At 41.1% G+C, this 21,882-nt stretch overlaps 1 protein-coding gene across 1 annotated transcript in view; it reads left to right on the forward strand.

Moving 5' to 3' along the window:
• Nucleotides 1-21,882, forward strand: part of TBX15 (T-box transcription factor 15) — a gene marked incomplete at its 3' end in the record, with an annotated part of 105,489 nt that overhangs the window by 43,510 nt on the left and 40,097 nt on the right. Inside the window, exon 2 of the mRNA XM_082004838.1 lies at nucleotides 17,923-18,136. Coding sequence (XP_081860964.1) covers nucleotides 17,923-18,136 — 214 coding nt within the window. The remainder of the gene's footprint in view (nucleotides 1-17,922; nucleotides 18,137-21,882) is intronic.

The following is a 21,882-nucleotide window of genomic DNA, read 5'->3' on the forward strand; positions in this document are numbered from 1 at the left end:
GTTGCAAGACGTGTGCGCTGGTGTGTGTGCCCTGTGCTATGTGCAGGAGAGAACCATGGTCTTTTCTGGGGTGAGGGAATGCTCTTTGTCACAGCCTTTCCCAAAGGAGGGGATTGCTGCGGCTCAGATTTCAACGTGGGGGGATAGTGTGTGCCTCCTGGTTGTGCCATGGAGTGCTCTGCCATCCTGTCCCTCCGGGGAGTGCTGCATGGCCACTTGCTGCTTGAAACACAAGGGACCTGAAAAGTACAAGTTTTGGAGTTTGTGTGTGGATGAGTGTGGTGGAGGAGGGTGGGATGGAGGGGTTGGTGGGTGGAGTGGGGATGAGTGGGACACCATATGTTGCCCTAGCAATATTCTGCACAAGACAACTTTCTTTGTGCTCCAGGGGCTTCTCTGCATGGGAGGTTCTCACTGAATTTTTGTGATTGCCAACCAGTGTAAGGTATGCTTTACTCAAGAAAAAACACAAAGCCAGCATCAAGCTTGCTATCTAAGTAACCCAAAAGTATCTCTGGCCTCTAAGCCGATGTGGAGATGCCTTGCTGGATTTAGAAACACCAGAGTTATTACACAAAGCACGTCTCATGGATGTGACCTTCTCCATTCCTCCCACTCAGTAAACAGTGAAATTAGTTGTTCTCTAACTGTGTCTTCCTTGCAAGAAAGGCAAATTTTTTAGAATAAGATACGTAAAAGGAAGGTAGCTGTCTTTCTGTAAAATACTTGATACAATGAGCTTGTGAGGGGTTTGCCCTGGTTGCAGAGAAATGGAGAGGCAGGGGATGTAATGGATGTAATGTTGGATTTGCTTTGCTGCCTTCTGGGGGAAACTTGTTCCAGTGAGGCCACCAAAGTGCATTAGTTTACCTTTCTATAAACATCCTGACTTCTTTTAGCAGCAGAAATATACCTGTGGCTGCAAAACTGGCATTTTGAAAAGACACCTTGAGATTCAGCCATGGAAATAGCCGTTTAACTTCAGCCAGCCACATTTTCTTTTCTTTTCTTTTTTCTTTTCTTTTTTCTTTTCTTTTTTCTTTTCTTTTTTCTTTTCTTTTTTCTTTTCCTTTTTCTTTTCTTTTCTCTTTTCTTTTCTCTTTTCTTTTCTCTTTTCTTTTCTCTTTTCTTTTCTTTTCTTTTCTTTTCTTTTCTTTTCTTTTCTTTTCTTTTCTTTTCTTTTCTTTTCTTTTCTTTTCTTTTCTTTTCTTTTCTTTTCTTTTCTTTTCTTTTCTTTTCTTTTCTTTTCTTTTCTTTTCTTTTCTTCTCTTCTCTTCTCTTCTCTTCTCTTCTCTTCTCTTCTCTTCTCTTCTCTTCTCTTCTCTTCTCTTCTCTTCTCTTCTCTTCTCTTCTCTTCTCTTCTCTTCTCTTCTCTTCTCTTCTCTTCTCTTCTCTTCTCTTCTCTTCTCTTCTCTTCTCTTCTCTTCTCTTCTCTTCTCTTCTCTTCTCTTCCCTTCCCTTCCCTTCCCTTCCCTTCCCTTCCCTTCCCTTCCCTTCCCTTCCCTTCCCTTCCCTTCCCTTCCCTTCCCTTCCCTTCCCTTCCCTTCCCTTCCCTTCCCTTCCCTTCCCTTCCCTTCCCTTCCCTTCCCTTCCCTTCCCTTCCCTTCCCTTCCCTTCCCTTCCCTTCCCTTCCCTTCCCTTCCCTTCCCTTCCCTTCCCTTCCCTTCCCTTCCCTTCCCTTCCCTTCCCTTCCCTTCCCTTCCCTTCCCTTCCCTTCCCTTCCCTTTTTTTTTCTTCCTCTGTGCCTCACTGAAACTTGCCTGCAACTGTAGCATGTTTTTAGTGAGGGGTGTTGTGAGACGTGCTGTCTGCTCAGAGCTGGGAGGAGTTGTCTGCAGATGAGTGAAAGGCTTTTTAGTACCGGTTTCTTTACACCAAAGTGCCATAAGATTTAAATAAAGAACAGACTCTTCAGTCAGGATTCTGGGTGCTTCTTGCAACAAAGGGTCTCCTATCGAAGCAACCCCACATTTCTCTATTATGTTCATATTTTCCCCTGTCATTGAATGGAATTGGGCAAGCAAGCTGCTGAGCTGGGCTAAGAGGTCCCTACTTACCTGGTGCACACAGGAGGAAATGAGCTGATCTGCTCGGGCAGATCAGACCCGCAGCCAGCAGGAGAAAGCAAGACTGTCTGACAACGGCTGTGGAAAGGGAGGGAAAGAACTGTATGTGGCTCAGGACATGAGCCTGGCTCACTGTCATTCTTTCTGCTGGGGTGTTTTGTGAGAAGGTGTAAGATACGGGGTTGTAGTGCTTCCTGGACTGTCCTCTCTTCACAGCATTTGGTGTCAAGAAACCAATTCCAACAAGCTCTCCTAATCCCCAGCCTCTTCCTTCTCCTTTTGTACTCCGTACATTTGTTTAACTTCTGTTTTATCCTTGTTTTCTCCCTTTCCCTCCCTCTCCTTCCCGGCCTTGCATAACGCATCTCACTGAAGAGCAGCCCAGCTGCTTCTCAGACCCTGCTGGGCTCTGGGCTGGAGGGGGTGGGCCACAGCTTCGCTTTGAAGCATCACTGTGGGGCTTTGCAACTGTACGAGGAGAGGAAATTGCCGCCTCCTCCTGTAGCCACATGGTCAAGTTCAGCAGCATTAGAGACGAGCTTGGGCTGCTTTTCACATTGAATTTTACCACACAAGAAGAAGGTGACAGAAGTATGATTGAAGGGAAGGTGGAGAGAGGGAGAGGGAAGTATGTGGTTTTGAAACTAAACTTTTCTTCTCTTTTCCCCCCTGAGAACTTGTGGATCTCTTATTAGCTTAGTGCTTCTCTCCAACCACCTCATGCTGTAGGATGGGAAGGGCTGCAAGGAACTTTTGAGCCGCAGATGGCACCATTTCAGCAATAAGGAGGGCATGGGGGTTTGCACAAAAGCGCCAGAGATAATGAATTCAGTGATGAAATAATGTGTTTAGAGGCCCGCTAAAGGATGTGCTAATTGGCTGCTTGTGCACTAACACTCCACTCATAATGAAACCCCAGTGACAGTTAAAACTCCTCTTTGCCTCTCTGCTCTTCTTGAGCTGACCAGTAAGATAAATCTGCAGTGGGGTCTGCGAAGGATGTGAGGTGTCATCTGTGTGTCAGGGAAGTCACGTGCTCTTCCGTTTGAGACCTTTCATGAGGGATGTGCTAAACGGTAGCAAGTGCTGGTAGGACTGGCAGATACTGGATTCTTCTTGTGTTGGCGTCCACAGGTGTCCTTCCATCTCTGGGCTCTAGTGTGAAGGATTTGACTTTCCGTTCTGTGTATTTTCTGCAGTAGCACACTACCAGTTTTCTCCGTGCCACAGCTGTTTGTGATGGAAACCCCTCAGTGCGGGAGGATGGTCTCAGTGTGCAAGCTCTGATGCTGGGTGGAAAAGTGAGGTTGAACAGGGCTTTTTGGGAGGCACAAGGAGACAGCAAATTCAATGCGTTATCTGTATATCTGTTTATTAATGAAATGGTTAATGATATTACCGCTACGTTTACCCTTCAATTTCATAGCTAACAGTGCAGTGAGCTATGTGGAACAAACCACAACATTCAGAGCTGAAATTCCAAGATGCTCAGAACCCTGGGGAGTTGCTGTTGTATTAAAGTATATTCATTTAGCTGTCAGGGATTTTTGCACACTTGAGATCTGTAAACTTGATTATTTTAAACTCATATCCTGAAGGCTAAAATAGAAGTGAATGGTGATGTAAATTCTTGTTATTTTCTACTTCAAAAGTATATGGAATATTTGCATTCTTACCTGTAGCTGAGATGATTGAAAATTTTGAGAATTTTGCAGATCTCTTTTCCATGTGAAAATTTTCATCCTCATTTTTTAACCAGAAGTTATAAAGTAATTCAGTAGCATACATCATATTTCTTCTTCTCATCTGCAGTAAGATACAGCAAGCCATTCTTCCTACTGTCAAAAACCTAACTTTTTTAGAGACAAGATGGTTGGGAAAAAACCTCAATAAACTCAAAATATGCATATCATTTTCCAAGTGCAGTACATGCTTTTAAAGGTTTTAAAAGAATGGGTTATGAAATAGTTTAGTTCTGCATGATTGAAAATGTGTGGGTATTCATATGCACAGAAAATTACTAGCCCTGTTTTTGACATCCATAAAGAAGGCTATCTGAGGTCACAGAAGGCAACAGGTTTCTGAGGTCACCAATGATGCATTGACATTGCTGGTGGGGGAATCAGGCAGACCTGAGGCCTTTGCAACTTCAATGCTTCCAGACTATGCATTTTCCAGCAAATTTTGCTGTAAGGTAGCGTTTGCTGGGAACATCACAGTGTGGCATCCTATTGTTTCCAGTGTGCTGAACTGAAAGGCAGGCAGGCATAAGCATTCTGAATTAAAGTATTTTTCATAAAATACCAAACACAAACTATCAGAAGTTTTTGCCCACATTCTCCTTGAATATATCTTTTAGATTAGATGTGGATGAGAGAAACAAAGGAAAACAGACCAGAAATTTCCAACATCCAGAAATGTTGAATTATGCAAGTATCAGTTTTAGTGTTAAGCAGTGGGATGTTTTTAAATTAACAGATATTTGGATGTGAATCTTCATTTCCTTTTATCAGTTCTATTTTGGCATGACTTCTATCCAGAAAGTGGAAGAGTGAGCCTCGTAGCAGGTAAGGGCATGTAGGCACAAGTACAGGTATGACTGAGAAATAGAAAGGCATGTATCTGTATGCACGTTGTGTGCAACACCTGTGAAGTGTTTACGTCAAGAGCCATTCATGCCCTGTTATTCAGAAGGGACTAGATGTGTGCTTTAAGAGTAAGTGCAAGTGCTTGGTTGAATTTCTGTGTGTGTGACTGTGAATGCCAAGTTAAGAGCACATACTTCTTTCAGTGAAGCAGAAAAAGTTATGCACCTCTTCAGTGGATGTATAGATGAAGTGTTTGTGAGTTTTGTACGGATGAATGAAGTTCATGGAGTTATTACAGTTAGCTTGTGATTGCCAGATGTTGGAATATGTGTGCGCATGCATGCTGGCACATCTGTTGTTTGGATAATAGGATATACACATGTGGGACAACTGTGCAGTGTAGGTGTTATTACACTTGGGACCATCACTTGAGCAGGCGTAAATCAGGGTGGCTCAGTGGAAGGCAACAAAGTCCAGCAGTGTGAGCTTCCTGGAATCAGTACGTGTGACTGCATGCAGGGATTTTGACGTGTGGGATTGCAGTTGGCAGAGTGTGTCAGGATGTGACTTTGGGAGCTTGAGCTGAAGACAGTAAAAGAAAAGAGAAAAGGCCAAGCCACAAATACACATCCAAGGCACACGGATGTTAAGGGAAAAGGAAAGAATACAGGCACCGAGACTGATCCTCCAGGCTAAGCCACTAGTTTTGTGCTGCTGTTTCTCTATGGAAGCACACGGAAGCTGTGAGATTTTAGAATACCGATCTTTTACATAATTCAGTTGCTGGCAACATCTGCATTAACAAGTTATGCAGCCTGACAGGAGCAGACCTGCAGGGTGAAATGGTTGGTGTTCAAGATCTTCAGACTTCAAGATGTTCAGACTGTCCAGACTGTCTGACTTTTGAGTAGCGTTAATTTAATTTCATTGCTGCAGTGGAGCTGGGGAGGGCCTGGAGTCTCTCTCAGCCCTGACCTCATTCCTTGTTGCGCTGCTGCTCCGTAGGGAACAGCTTATACCTGCTGTTGTGCTTCCTCAGAGCAAGGGCATGAAGCTTGTGCTCCTCTTTCCCCCCTCCCTTCCTCATCCTGCCTGTCTGCTGAATTGAGGAGGAATGTAAGCCGGCGTCTCCTTCCTCTGCTGTACGTGAAATGGGAGTCTCTAGCTACAGGGCTTCCTCGTGCCCTGGTTGCTAAATGCAGCCACAGCCTGGCTCTCACTGAAGCATTGTCTTTGTAAGCACTGCACAGAATTGCAGGGGGTTATTTTGTCTGGTCAAATGACATAGTATGGAAGCCCATTCATCTGTCCTTTATCACCCTTAGGTCTTTTTCAGCATCCCCTTCCCCGTCTTCTGGCAGCTACAGCTTGCTGTGGATGTGCCGCTTACATCAATCTTTCAGCTCATCTGGGCAGTGGTTTAATTGTTAAGATGCTCTTAAACATCAGTGCCTGGTACCACTCCCTGGATGTGGAGCGAAGCATCAGCTTTTGCACCTTTGAAAACTTGCAGTTAGTTTTCAATACCACTTTTGGTGGTATTGAAATATGTATCGAAATACTGTTTTCAATAACAGTTACTGTGAATAACCTGATCCCAAGCATCGTTCACTTTTGCAAGTTGCCTGACTATTTTAAAGTTGTTGAGATAATTGTTTCAAACTGATGAGGTACATTCTTGGTTGTAGTTCATAGAATCATAGAATCATTAAAGTTGGAAAAGACCTTTAAGATCATCATATCCAACAGTCAACCCAACACCACCATGCCCACGAAACCATGTCCTGAAGTGCCACATCCACACGTTTTTTGAACACCACCAGTGATGGTGACACCACCACTTCCCTGGGCAGCCTGTTCCAATGCCTGATGACTCTTCCAGTAAAGAAATTTTTCCTAATATCCAATCTAAACGTCTCCTGGCACAGCTTGAGGCCATTTCCTCTTGTCCTATATCTAGTTACTTGGGAGAAGTGACCAACACCACATCACCACGACCTCCTTTCAGGCAGTTGTAGAGAGCGATAAGGTCTCCCCTCAGCCTCCTCTTCTCCAGACTAAACAACACCAGTTCCCTCAGCTGCTCCTCATAAGACTTGTGCTCTAGACCCCTCACCAGCTTCATTGCCCTTCTCTGGACGTGCTCCAGCAACTCCATGTCCTTCTTGTAGTGAGGGACACAAAGTTGAAAAAGTGATTCCATTTATGGCTTGGCACATGTGTCTGATATTTCAGATTTCAAATTAAATTGTTATTATATGACACGTTTGCCTTTTGTAGCACAGGCTGGATCGGAGCTTCTAATGTATCCTTTCCAAGTCCATGCACCATACTGTCGTAATGCAGTGCTGCAACCTATTCAGTCTGTTGTGGTTCTGTCCCCCATGAACTCATGCCAACTCCATTCCCTGTTTTGTCACTTTTAAAAGTAATCTTTTATGCTCCTAGCTCAGTGTTGAAACACTAGAAGTTAAAAAAATCAGCACTGTGCTCAGGTGCTTCTGGAGAATATTCTCTCTCAACCCTACCTGCATGGCTACGTAGTCAGAGGCAGGAAAATTGGCTGGTTTGGGTGCAAGTCAGTTGTATGTGAAGCAAATAAAAGGAAGAATATGTTTATCACTTGTGAAAAATGCCCCAGGCTCATTGTTTAGTAAAAACATCTGGTCACTCTGCAGAGGTGATCAAAACAGCAAACAGAACATTAGGTTGCAAGAAACTTCCTGACGGAAAGTACCATTGAAAATACTGTTAATTTCTGCTATGTGAGCCAGTGGCAGATCACCAATTTAAAAACCAAATACATTTTTAAGAATTCAATCCCATACATTATGTGTCTTGTGTGTGGGTGTGCGCGTGCATGTATGTAATAAAAATAGAACAGATTCTGTGAGTGAGTGATTAAAATGTTTAGAGTCAAGGAGAAGTTTTGTTATGAATAAAATCTGAAAGGATTTGGATTACAGTCAACAAGTTTAGATAGAGGGCAATCAAAATTGTACTAGGGCAGATAGTCTTCCAAAGTCTGTTTCAGAAAGGGGTGTGGGGGGTCTGAAGGACAGCTTGGCTAATGTAGCATGTGGATGAAAAAAATGTAGCTTAATGATTTGTTGAACTATTACCCAAACCATTCCTATGGAAATTTCCTAATGATTTCCTTTTGAAATGGTTCTGTTTAGACAGGAAATACGAGCAATACATAGAGTGGTATTTATCTTGTTATAACACTGCAGCAAATGAACACTCATACTAAAAAGGCAATGCATTTTAAAGTGAAAATGGACTCTTTCACACATTTACGTGGTGGAACTCACTGCCATGTGACAGCAGTGCCAAGAGCTCAGTAGGACTCAGGAAAGGGTTGGACATTTCTTCTTATTAAGATGCCAGCTGGCTCCCTGATACTGCTGTCATGATAACCACCATGGTATAGGGAAACATATGTAATGTCTCTTTCCCTGTGGTTTGCAGGCCACCAAATATCAGCTTGCAAATATTTAAAATGTTAATTTTAATTTGTTTGATCTGTGTTCATACCTATAAAAAGACGGCAATATTTTCTGGACTTTGCAGTCATTTTTAAATTTTTGGCAATTTCACATTGGTCTCAGAGAGAATAGATACCTCTGCAGCATTAATCTTGTGTCATGTTTTCCTTTCTTACGGATGATTTTTTTTCCTAGCTGGCAGAGAGCAGTCCAAGCCACAGAATCCAGAAACAGACTGTCCCAGAGCTTGTGCCCGCTCCCATCAGGGAAGGGCCTGCCACAGAGCTGGGATCTAGTTTCAAACTCCTGCACAATTTGTGGTTATTTAGAGCCAACATTTTGGTTTAGGCTGGTCTCTAAATATTTGTTGTATGGTTTTATTTATAAGAATAATGACCCTATGTTTACGGGCTACAGCATATAATGCATCTAATGCTTGGTCTCTTTTTTTTTTTAGCTTTCGCTAACTTTCAAGTGCATTTCCACTCTTTAATTTTACACAAACTCTTGGACATTGGCCAGACAAATTCTTTGTAGTCTGTACAGTTCAGGATCTTGGCCAGATTAAAGTTGTCATCAATTTCACCTCCCTCTTCTTTTAATAACATCCCACTTTCTCCCTAGTTCTTCTCATGTTTTTAAAGGTTGCTGTTCTCTGTGTTCTTCTGCATTTTCTTGAATATTATGGTCTTTTATTTTATCTCCTGGTTTAACTGAATCTTATTTTTCTGCATGCTCTTTTTAAGCCCTTTACCATTTTAAGTATGGGTTTTCTGAATATTTTCTACTGAGCAGTTTTGTTGTGAAGCTGTGCTCATGATTCCTTAGAATCATAGAATTATAAAGCAGTTTGGGTTGGAAAGGACCTTTAAAGGCCATCTAGTGCAACTGCCCCGCAATGAGCAGGGACATCTTCAACTAGATCAGGTTGCTCAGAGCCCCGTCCAACCTGACCTGGACTGTTTCCCGGGATGGGGCAGATACCACCTCTCTGGGCAACCTGTGCCTGTGTTTTACCACCCTCATTGTGAAAAATTTCTTCCTTGTAGTTAGTCTACCCTCTTTTAGTTTAAAACCATTACCCCTTGTCCTATTGCAACAGGCCCTGCTAAAAATTCTGTCCCATCTTTCTTGTAAGTACTGAAAGGCTGCAAGAAGGTCTCCCCAGAGCTCTCTCTGCTCCAGGCTGAACAACCCCAAGTCTCTCAGTCTCTCCTCACAGGAGAGGTGTTCCATCCCTCTGATCATTTTTGGGCCCTCCTGTAGACCCACTCCAACAAGCCCATGTCTTTCCTGTGCTGAGGGCTCCAGAGCTGGACGCAGGACCCCAAGTGGTGTCTCACCAGAGCGGAGTAGAGGAGCAGAATCGCCTCACTTGACCTGCTGGCCACGCTTCTTTTAATGCACTTCAGGATACACTTGGCCAGCTCATGCCCAGCTTTTTTATCCTTGTCCTAAGGCAATGCTGACTGACAGTTACAGAGAATCTCCTCAGGGAATTGTAGGAATCTCTTGGTTTCTTCTATACTGAAATTTCAAACTGCATTTTCCTCAAATCTAGTCTGAGATACTGAAGACCCAAGCTATTTTTTGCTTTCTGCAATACAACATTAAACACTGAGCCCAAGTTTTGCTACTTCAGTGGGTTTTTTTCTCCTGAAATATGATTGCCAGAAGCCTCTGTTGGGGAAAGATTATGCTTATAAAACACTTTTAAGCAAAAAAGTTACCTCAGTCCAGAGATAGGAGAGTTTATAGAAGAGGTTTTTGGTTGACATCTATTTGATGGGATATTTTTAGTTGTGATGGATAGTCTAAATCACAGTCTGATGAGTTGCAGGCAGTTTTCCTGAGATAATATGGTGGGGTTGGGTATGAAGTCTACAAAGAAATCCTATGCTGTGACACTACTCGGAACACTATTGGTCACCCAGCTTACACTTCTGTAATGAGAATTTGTATTTGCCAAGGATGACTGCAGAGCCCAGCAGCCAGCAACTCTATTTTTAGCTGATGCAGCTTGAAACTGGAGCTGGTCTCTTGAATGTCTGGTCCTAAGCTGCATGTTGGCAAAATGTGTAAATTTTCTTTTTCTCAGCGTTCTTAAAAAATACAATAGATTGTTAGATAAAAAAATCACTTTAAAGTTTAACTGTGGCTGATAGCCTTTCTCATGGCTGGAGCAAGAGTTAACTTTCGAGGGCAAATCCTCAAGGCTAAGTATACTAGTAAACTCCAGCTGCTGTGTACTTCTTTGCCAATACTGAGAAGCCATAAACCCAATTTAACTTGCTGGTTAAACCAGGTTTACAGCTGTTTTGCATTGCTGGAGTGAAGCAGAGCAGCTGGAGCATACCAGTGAATCAGGGTGATTTTTTCTTTGCTGGGTCTTGTGTCCCTTTGTTGAGTCTTACATGGAATAAGCCAAAGCAGAGGCAGTCAGTTCTTGGCAGTGCACAGTCAAGTTGATGCAAGACTTGCATTTAGAGCCAAAGCCACTGTGATTTTTTGTCTTTGTGCTTGCTTTTATATTCTCTTACCAGTTGTGTTTGCCATAGGGATATAGGTTTGTAATAATTCCATGCCAGTCTTTGTTTTGATAAGGACAGCCATCAGCTTGAGTGTATTTTACAACTTTCACTGACTCAAGTCATCCTATGAAAACACCTTATAAAACTATAATTCAGGAGGATGAAGAAGTCTTTGAGGTTAAAGTGCCAGAGGAATTCTTCACTTCAAAATCAGCTTGTCTCTAATTGATTTCACTTGTGACTATACCAAGTCTCTTTATTTTTCTATGCCACCTTTTCCCATCTATAAAACATCTTCCAGTTTAGCCTTTTTGAGTCTGGCTGATGTTAATGCCATTTTGTCCTGTTGTGGTTTCATAAAAGGGTCTTAGGCTGGAAATTAATTACTTGAATGCTTCTTTTGGGTGTCTGAGATTGCAATGCAGCATGAGTATAGATAAAGTTCTCGATTTGCACAAGCTTGTACTTCCTCCAGATCAGTAAATCCTGATACTGGTTGCAACTTGTAGTCACTAATGCAATAATAATAAATATTGTCAGGGGATAGTCCAGATGATCTTTAAAAGGTCCCCTCCAACCCAAACCATTCTATGACTCTATAATCTGTAATAAACAGCATACAAATACTAGCTGTATGTAGTTGATAATGGGCCTAATGCTGGAAGAAGGCACGGTTAATGTTGTAGGGTATATGAATGAATGGAAAACAGTTCAGGAGGATAAGACAATATATAAGAACACCTGCAGAACTATCTTTGTGTTATTTGTTGTTTGCAGCATGTGCATATGGTTACAATCACCTGGGAAGTGTTTAGAAGCCTTTGCCTACAGCAAGAGCAATTGCTGGAGCAGCTGCATAAAATGCAACCACGCTAATCCGAAAGGCTCCGTCGAACTCCAGCCTGCTTCACCTCTGCTGCTTCTGCTGTCTTTGCCACAGTCTGGTTTCTTGTCTAATTTTGAAGTTACTAAGGGCTTTGTTTTAGCTTCTGCCCAAGTATTAGTTATCGGGGGAAAACAGTTGTATGCCTGAAGCAGTTGCACCATCAGCCACCACACCATGGCCAGACGAACTTCCACTCTTCCAAACTGTTCAGACTTCGTGAGTTTCTGTTCTTTCACTTTCATAGGGTTGTGACATTTTGTATCCGGATTCCAGTAACATCACACTGCTATATGCATGGTTCCTCTGCTGCTGATTTTGTGGAGTGGCAATAGCCAGTTTGAAAATTAGAAATCTAAAAAGAACCATGAGATCTGTCTGCAGCCAGCAGCAAAAGTGAGGTGTCTGCTCTGTTAATTTCAGCTGTGTACATAGAAAAAGAATAGAAGTGACGTTACCCAAATTTTCTCTGCCTGTGCATGTCCAGGATTTTGTACCTTCTTTGTAGTTTGCAGACACTTGATTGTCAGCAAATCGACTGCAGGGGAGAGGGAAGGACCACCTGTTGCACTAAATGTTCACAAACCTTGCAAACAAAAATAAACATTTAAAAAAAACCCTAACAGCTTGTAACAGCTGCCACATTCCACCCAAGAGAAATCTTTATGCTAATGGAATCCAACAGGATCTACATTAGATATCTACACATATGCAAGTAAAAAAAAAAGAAAAAAAAAGGTAAAAAGAAAAAAGAAAAAGAAGAAACAAAGAAAGATAAAAATCTTTTGGGCTCCCTTGGGTAGGTGGTTTTTTATGTATATAAGGTTTTTGTAATTGTTCTCACTCCTGTAGTTTACATTCTTTGATACCTTGGAGTAAAACATTTGTTGAATGCATGAGCTGCACGATCTGGCCAAGGACTAAAACTGAGCTCTTTTTGTTTTATTGGGTAAATAAGAGGAGCAGTATCCCTGCTGTGCTCCAGCTGCAGAGAAATTTCTGCTGAAGATCGATGTGTGAAGTTGCTTAGAAAATTAATGTCTTTTAATGTCTTACATACCAGTTTGCCTCTTGTACCTAACTAATGAAAAAGCAGGGAATGCACATGAGGAATACTAGGCAGCTGAGCTGTAGAAAGAAGTCAGGCAGTAGCAGGCCACTGTTTTGTGTAAGAGAGCTCTGATCCCAGGACACACAGTGTTGGTGCAGGAAGCTGGTTGGGGTTATTGTCCATCATCTTGGGACACTCAGTGGGGATGCTGACCTCAGAGTCACCATGCTTGTGAGAATGGTGTTTTCCTTCCTATCTGCCGACAAGAAGCCTGGGAATTTGTGGATCAAAAGAAATTATGAGCTGAGGATTTCCAGGGTGATCTGGAGATAGTAGAAATGGGAAAGGAATTAAGAAAGAAAAAAATCTGTATAAGTTTAATATTCCTCTGTAATCTCAGCAATGGCCACAGTATCCCTGGGAGCTCTGAAAGTGACCCTGTGGTCTTGTTGGTAGGCTCAAAGGTTGCTGAAAGTGCTGAGAAACTTCCTCTCCTCCAGGTCCAACACTGTTAAACTGCAGTAGCTGGATATGTGGCCAGTGTGGTAACAAGGGATGATAGGAAGCCATCCAACAGGGCGGTAGACTGGGAACAGCCTTTTTGCACCGTGGCAGTGAAAGAGCTATGCTTCAGGCCTGAGAGAGTTTTTTTGCACATTGAACCCATGGGTTTTCTCCATGAACTTTTCAGTAGTGTCACATTAGATAGTTTCAAGCAAGGGCCTGTCTGTTTTTGACAGATCAGACCAGAAGTCCCATGGTCAAAACCACTTTGTTGTCCTGTTTGTCCAGCAAGCTGCCTGTAACAAGGGACAATATTTTAGGAACTTTTCTCTGTATTGTCTCTAGGGGGAACATATTAGTCTAGAGGAGTAAAGCATTGGCACCCCTGTGGTCACCGGGTCCTTCTCCACACAAACCAAAATGGCTGTTTTTTTCTGGCTACACATCTCTCCACAGAACAGCAGAAACAATCAGTGGAGACATCAGAAAAAAAGAACATAAGCAAGAGTGGAAATGGATGGATTTAGAAGAGATTTGCAGGATGGGGGAAATGAAAGAGGCAGTGATATAAACTGTGCAGTCAGCAGGAGCTTTGGAGATGTTCACCTCAATAGATATGGTGCAGCAGGAAGGGTCCTTCTTCAAGCAGACAGGTGAAGGGAAGGACCTTGTAGAGGAAAGTACGTAAGATCAGAAAGTTCAACTTCATAGGTGCCTGTAAAAGCAATGAGGAACATTTTGACCTGACATTGTCTCAACTGAAATTCCAGTGGAATACTGTAGGTTTAGAAACCTCAGTTGCATCTACTCCCACTTTTGCAAGTTGCCAGCAATGGATGAGCTTGTTTTTGAAGTATCCTTTCTCAAGGACTGTACTCTACCCTAGCAAGAGAAAACCATAAAACTGTTTTAATTGCCACTTACCTAACATATGCCAAAAGTCGCATGTATTGCAACCTAACATGACATCAGAGAACTGTCATTCCTATGGTAGTAGCCTGAGAAGGTCTCCTAACTCTGAAAGGAAGCCACTGCATGGGGGTCTGCATTTCACTGTGGCTGGGCCTTGAATTCAGCATGTAGGCTTTTGTACAAGGTACCACTTTAAGGAAAGGCAAATAATCTTATCTTGTCACTTTGGAGCTAGAAGAATTTATAGAAAGCTTATCTTCCTCAGAAATCTTTCTGTTTGTCCTTCAGTCAGACACAATATGTGGTACCAGCCCCATTCTGCACCTCTGGGTGTTCACAGGCATGTTCTATTTTATTGGAGCTTCAGGAGCTATTCCCTAATTCCCCCTGCTTACACCAATGTAAAGTAGAAGTAATGTCTTTGAGTTTAGCAAAGTTGTACCCCACTGAAACTGGCGCATGAAGAAAACCAAGCTTCCAGTTTGAACACCAGAAGAAATCTCAGGCCATCATCTTGTCTTGTTTCAATGTGAGCAAGTATATGCAGCAGAGTGGCTTGAACTGTGCTAGCTGCCAGCCGTCACAATTAATTACTACATATTGAGACTGGTTCACTCTGCACTCCTCTGTATGTTGCTCACTTACAGATGTTGACACCTGTCTCTTGATTAATTCAGAATCCTTACACATGTAGAGAACTCTAGTTAAGAATCATAGAGTCTTATAGAGCTGGATGTCATTAGGGATGATTTTCATATGTCAAATACACTTAACTTCCCCTGAATTCCCTGGGTCTGGAATGAACACAATGTCTCCAACTGGATGACACCATTCAGGAGGGCTTAGCTCAAGAAACCCTGAAGAAAACACAAAACCCATCTCAGAGCCTATTGAGACTGAACTAAGAGCAGCAACACTAGTGACTCTTCCTCTCCCATTTCCAAAATGGGAGGAAGGAGAAGTACTTGCTGTTCTGTGCACTAATTTGTGGGTAATTATAGATCGTATTTCAGGGCACAAAATAATAGTCCTTTGAAGAAAAAAGTTCTTTTCTCCATCGTGTGGTATTGAATGGTTGGGTAGATACTGGCTTATCAGTAATTAATGAATTCCTTTTGCAATTTTTGATTTGTGCCAGCATGGCAAATTATATCCAAGGCCTCTCTCCTTCCACTTTCATCATTGTCAAAAAAACCCACTCCAAAAATCTGTAAAGTCACGGGAGTGATATCAGCATAAAATCAGTGACAGGAGGCTTAAGCCTCTGATATTTAGCTTCCTGCAGCATGCAATTCAAGTCAATTCCCAGGGATCCCCAAGGCTCCAACCACATGCCCAGTTTGAAATGCTGTCCAAGAAAAGCTGGAGTGGACAGCATCTAGCCAAGTGCCATCTGTTGGCCATTTACCATAATGCTTCAGAGGATGCACAGAGTTTGAGTGCCTGAACTAAGCACAGATAATGTGGCCTAAACCAGTCTCTTTAGATACAAACCTGCAGTTTAGTACCTCATTTCGGGAGGAGGACTCCATAACAGAAGCTTTTCCCTAGGTCCAGTCTCTTCAGACTCCCAGTGTACTTTACCTTTACTTTCTTAGGACCTCAGAGAAGATATAAGACTTTTGGTTAATGGTTCAGCACCTGAGTAGATATACAAAAAAGTTTGTGATTTGTGAAGCATACTCTTGCTTTTTGTTGAAGGATAAAGTGATTACCCATCACCAGGAAAACAAATGTCCTAAGTATAGTGACCCCTACTCAGGCTTACCTGCTCCAACACTTTGAGGTGGAATAATTTGAGCTAGAGGAAGCAGATAAGTATCACTGCTTCTGCATCACTGTGTTCCTGAAGGAGGGAGCAAATGTCTCAGCCCTTCTGTACTCAGATTGATTTGCTGTCTTGTGGTCACAGAAGCCCAGCAGGTTATCTTATATTATCTTGAATCAGCTTGTAACTAGGATATCAGTTTTGGGTGTAGTACTGGTCTCCATGTAACAATCCTTTGTGGTGGGTTTGTGCTACTCCTTTAGAGGGATGGACCTGTTACTGCTTCAGCCCAGCTTGGAAGTCAGTGGGAGACACAAAGGACTCCATACTCAAAATGGATTTGGAGCAAAACATACCAAACCTTTCTAATGTCTTACAGAGTTTTTACATTGTACTGTCAGATTGTCTAAATAATTGGCAAAGTTTACTGAAAACATCCTTCAGGCAAAATGTCCAGTATCCAATGGCATATCACCTAGGGTTCTCACAGAAGGTAAATGCTTCCTTATGGCACCGGGGGCTGGAAGTTTCTTACATACTATCAGCCAAGCAGTTTATGTCCATGCTAGTGCAGCAGTATGAATTTTCCAGCAATGTTTCCTTGTGGAAGGAGATGGGCCTGGTGATTCTGCAGGTGACGTCTTCACCCCCAGCCTTTTCTTAACCATAGCCCTCCGCACTGAGGTGCAAGCTGCTCGAGGAGACACTGTCTCTCAGAAACACTGTAAATCTGAGACTCAGCCTGCATGACCTCAGGGTTGTTAAAGAGTTTCTGGCATTTGCTTGGTATGGAAGGAATTTTAGCTGGGGTGATTTCATCACATTTTTAACACAGATTGTTACTTTTTGTCTCCTTAAGTTTCCCCTGCAGACAGAGATATCTCTTTCTTCTTAAAGTGCAGAGAATACATATAAATAGCTGTTTTATTCCTTCATTGGGATGCCTGTATTTATGTGATCTATGAGGACACTCTAAAGTATTGTTTCTTTAGCTGCTTTGAAATCCACAAAGCTCTTCTTGAGCCATTTGACCAAGTGCTTCACAACATTTTATTCCTCTGTCAGTCATCTGGCACTAGTATAATAATAGTGTCAATTTGTTAAAAATCAGGTTAAAAACATAAACACATTTCTTTGCAGAATGTATTGTGAATTATTTTGATGTAATGTAAGTGCGCATCTGTTGCAAAATAACATTGTGATTGATTTGCAAAATTCCATGTTAGCCCTACCGTATGAGAACTAGGACCGTATATATACACACTATACCTACCTAATACATGCATGAGATATTTTTGCAAAGAAGTGGTCATCTGATTTAACATGCCAACCTGGACTTTTAAACTAGTCCAACATCACTTTTTATTTTGTTTGCTTATTTTTTGAGCAAGCCTTCTTCTTCTTTTTCTCCTTCATAAAGAGAGGTGGTTTACTCGTGCTCTTTTCGGCATTTACTTCAAATGCTTTCCTTGGTAACATATTCCATATGTTTACTATCTCCCTTTTTTGTCCTTCAGTAACCTAGAGCATTTTCCTCACCAAAAGTTGCATGATTATTTTCCAAGGAAATATCATTGTTCCAAAAAAGATATTATGGGAGCTAATAAAACACATTTCCAAAGCGGTGCTGCCAAATAGCAAAATAAAAAAATGCTCATTATTTTTGATGACAAGGATATTAAAAGGAAAAAAAAAGTGTTGTTTAAAAATAACCAAATCTTCAGTAGTAGTGCTGGAGGATATTCAATTAAATGGAATGTAATTTTCCAGTGAGCCCATCTAATCTTGGATTGAAACTATGGGTTGAATTAATTTTTTTCTCATTTCTATTTTTTTTAATCTATATTTTGAACTCCATTCCCAGCATTGTGACTATTTATATTTTATGTTGAGGGTCCTTTTTTCAGTTGTTTCTAAAACTTCACAAAAATGCCAGACGTCATGTTGTAAACCCAAAGCCCCAAATCAGGCCACAAATCACAACAAACCATAAATATATGTATGTTTCTATATGTATAAAGGTCCATTGTACTGTTCTTTGGCACTTCCCTTGGTTACTGTTATCTTCCTTCCCTTTACCACTCACCACAGGTAGAACTGAAGTGTCTTACCTGGCGTGTTTTCTTTGCAGACTCAGAACAGAGCACTGGGTCAGACACAGAGGTGCTGGCAGAAAGGACATCCTGCTCATTTGGCTCCCATTCTGACCTTACATCTGGTGGCTCAGGCCCTCAGCCTCCTCCACCATCATCCATGGAAGAGATCCAGGTAGAGCTGCAGTGTGCTGACCTCTGGAAAAGATTTCATGACATTGGGACAGAGATGATCATCACAAAAGCAGGCAGGTAAGATATCTCTGGTTTTCTGTCTGGTTAAAAAAAAGATCATAACAAAACATATTTTTTTTAAAGAAATAAGCCTTTTTTTCTTCTTGATAAGCCAATAATAAATATGCAGGAAAAACTAAATGGCTGTCAGAGTTTCACAGCTGTATCTCCTACTAGCTTTCTTAAGACAGGTAAATATGTTTCATATTAGAGTGTGCATCAATGGCTCCAAAGGAGAACTGGCAGCTGCAGGAAACTGTTGAGAATAGTCTTCCCTTTGAGCAAGTAAATCAGGAAATGATCATTGTACTGTTGGCTGTACTGAATTTAAGATGAGTTATGAATTTGGGGGTGAGCCATTTGAGTTTCCTTTCAAGTTCTCATAGCATTTCATGCGCCAGTTGATTTAATCTCAAATATAGTGAAATTCAAACTCACCTTTGCACCAAATTAATGTCTTCCTGCAATTCTAAATAGATAAAATGTTAATGACTTCCTGTATAAAACACTTATATGCAGGCTTAATGTTTCCCTTTGCTATTGCAACTGATACCACATCAGCTCAGGTCAGGAAGACCCACTAATAAGCCAGAGTTAAGAAAAAACCAAACCTCACCCTGCCATGCTGTTAGCCAAGGGTGAGATTGCTGTCTACTCTTAAAAAATGGCTAGAAGTCTGCTTGCCAAAACACAACTTGAAGCTAGTTATAAGTTTCTAGATCCCTCAAATTAGGATTTTTAGCCATGCTTGCGTTAACATCATGTTCGTCCCTTCCACCTAATGATGTTTTAATTCCGATTAACGCGATGAAGGCGGGAGTCAGCACCATGGACAGAGCCGGCTAAAGCAGGCAAACCACGTGACCGTCCCAGGCGCTGTTCTGCCCCTTCCCCGGGCATGCAGAAGGGAATTTTTCTCAAGTTTTGGGGAAAAAACACAGTGCTCCATTGTTTATAATTTTTTTCATGTCTGTGCTCTCAGAATTTGCCAGAAGATCTGTACTGGTTGTTTTTATGTTCTTATGAAGTGAGCACTATTGCTCTGTAACCCCAGGAAGTCCAGATAACTTGAGGAAAGTTATGTTGGACAAACAACCCAGATAATCCTTGATGAAGATTATCAGGACCAGATTAGCTCTCGGTTTTAGATATACGATTTCATTGGCATAGGAGGCATCTTGCATCAGCACAGAGTGGTCTGCTGGTGTTGCCCCTCTGCCTCAAATGGAAGAGGCTAACTAGTGGGAATTATAACACTTGCTACTATGCAACACCTTTCCTCTGGAGATGTCAAAGCAGATGCAGAGAAAATTATTAGTATCCTTTTTTCATAGGGGTTGAAATTGAGACCTAAACAGATTAAGTGGTCTGTCCAGCATTATTAAATATGACACTGTCATAACCAAGTTGCTTGCTTCTGACTTTGTTGTCCTGGTGCCTGGGCCATGCTGTCTCAGAAAATTAAAATAATATATTGTTACTTGTTGGATTAACTATAATTAATTCTCTTATGCTAGATGGAGTAGATAGACTTAACAGCAGCATAAATATCTCAAAGCTGACCAACACCAGTGCACACTAAAATGCCCAGAGCTTAATGGTATGAAGATGATCTCAGCAGCTCACACATTTCTGAATGAAGCAGCTGACCTTTATGGGATCTTAAAAAACTATACCATCATTACAGTTTTTAAAAAAAAAAGTCACCCAAAAAGTTGCAACATCAATGCTGCTGCAATTTTGCAAATAGTTCAGTGCAACTTCTCACAAAACACTTGACAGCATTGGCAGGGGTCCTGGAGAGGGAAGGGTTCATGGGAAAAAACACAGTGAAATGTTGTGGGCAGATATAACATAATGAAATTAAATAATTTGTATCACTTAAAAAAATGAAAAATATCTATTTGGTCAAACTGATACACATATACAAAAAAGATTCTGTAATTCCATAAAGGTTTTTAGGAAATTGCAATATTGAATACACTGCTGTTTTTTTTTTAAGAAACAACATTTTGTTGAAATTTGTCATCTGCTGAATTTGAGCTGTAAACTCTTATTTGTTGATTGGAACTATGTATTTTGACATTTTTGATATAAAACTATTATTCTGACATTTATGAATTGAAATGTTTCATGTCAGCAATGGTTTATGGAACTTGCCATTCATGTTGCCTTTCTGACAAATATGGCTCCCCACATTGCATATCATCATAACAAACAATAGATACACAGTATCTATTATAATCTATTAATATATCTACTATTTCCTAATTACACAGTAATAAGAGGAAGCTGATTAAGGATTATTGTGAGATGTACATAGTTACTTCCATGTGAGTACATGATGCAGCTGAACTATATAATTTCAGTGAAGTACCATGCAGAGAAAAATGATCCCCATTTAGTACAGAAGCATCCCAAACCAAAATGTTTGGATTCACTTCCCTTGCCTGATTTTTTTTCTTTGCTTCAACCTGTCCCCAAACAAACAAAAAAAAAATGGTTAAAAAGTTTTGATTTTCTTAGATTTTGGTTGAAAGATTTTGTTTTTCATGTTTTAGAGGAGAGGGCTCTATGCTCTGGGGAAAACCTTGGTCTGCATTTTCTGATGAAGTATCTTTTTCCCTATTTATGCAGGTGTCAGAGGTGTTTAACAGCACATGTTAAGAAAGATAGACATCCTAACTTTATTTTAAGGAGTCCAAAACAATATGTATTTTGATAATTTCTAGTAGGTTATAGATGTAGGGAAACCTGTAAGGACTTTAAAGAATATTTCTCTTTCCAAGACTTTTTTTCTGTAACACCATTAATAGCATTCTCAAGTGCCTTTGCAAGCTCCAGTCTTGATAATTTTTCCACTTATGAAAGACTGTGTATCACAATACAGAGTCATAACTTACTGTGCAAATCATATATTCTTTACAATTCTTTCTCCCTGTAAGGAGATGCTTATCACTACTTGAGTCCTGATGGCCAACTGGCTCATCACTGGCTGCCCACAGAAAATCTATATAGCTACTAAACATATGTATTTTTTCTGCTTGATAATGTTCTCCGGAAGTGATGTTAACAATATTGGAGGGATTTTTTTTTTTTCCCTCTTGACTACATTTATATGTTAACCATTGCAAACCATTGCTCTTCATTGCAATGTATAATGAAGAGTTGGGCAGTTACTTTAGGTAGTATTTCTGTTTATTGGGGATGGTTCTTATACATACGATAAAATTCACAAATTAAATATTTAACCTCTCAGGTTAAACATTTTTATTTCTGAGGGGATGTGTCTGTGATTGGTGAGAGCTGAGTCTAGTAGTCCTGTTTCTCCATATGGGATGCATGGTATATGATGCATCTCATAGATTAGACAGTATGATTTCTGGCAAAAATAGCAGAACTGGTGTTATTTTCTGAAGATTTCCTACTACTTATTGAAACTTTGAGAGATATACAGTGTAATTTGCAACTTGTTCCTCCCCAAGGGGAGATTTTGCTTTTCTTGTTGCTTTCTCTTTGGAAACCCTGTTTGAGTCCTGTAAGGCCTTCTTGTTTTGAAAGGCCTTATAATTACAGACTCAGTTGCCTATAACTACTGCTGCTCCTTAATTTTCTATGACTCGTAAGGCACTGTTTGTTTCCTGCCTGACCCCACAATGTCTTTCTGCTCTTACTGTGTAATGCTAGTTTCTAACCTACATTCTCATTTCAAACATATTTCTGGAGCTATATCCTGCCTATGTCAGGCCTACTACACTTTTTAA

The sequence above is a fragment of the Phaethon aethereus genome (assembly GCF_964289735.1).
Source record: "Phaethon aethereus genome assembly, chromosome: 1".
In the NCBI taxonomy this organism is placed as follows: Eukaryota; Metazoa; Chordata; class Aves; order Phaethontiformes; family Phaethontidae; genus Phaethon; species Phaethon aethereus.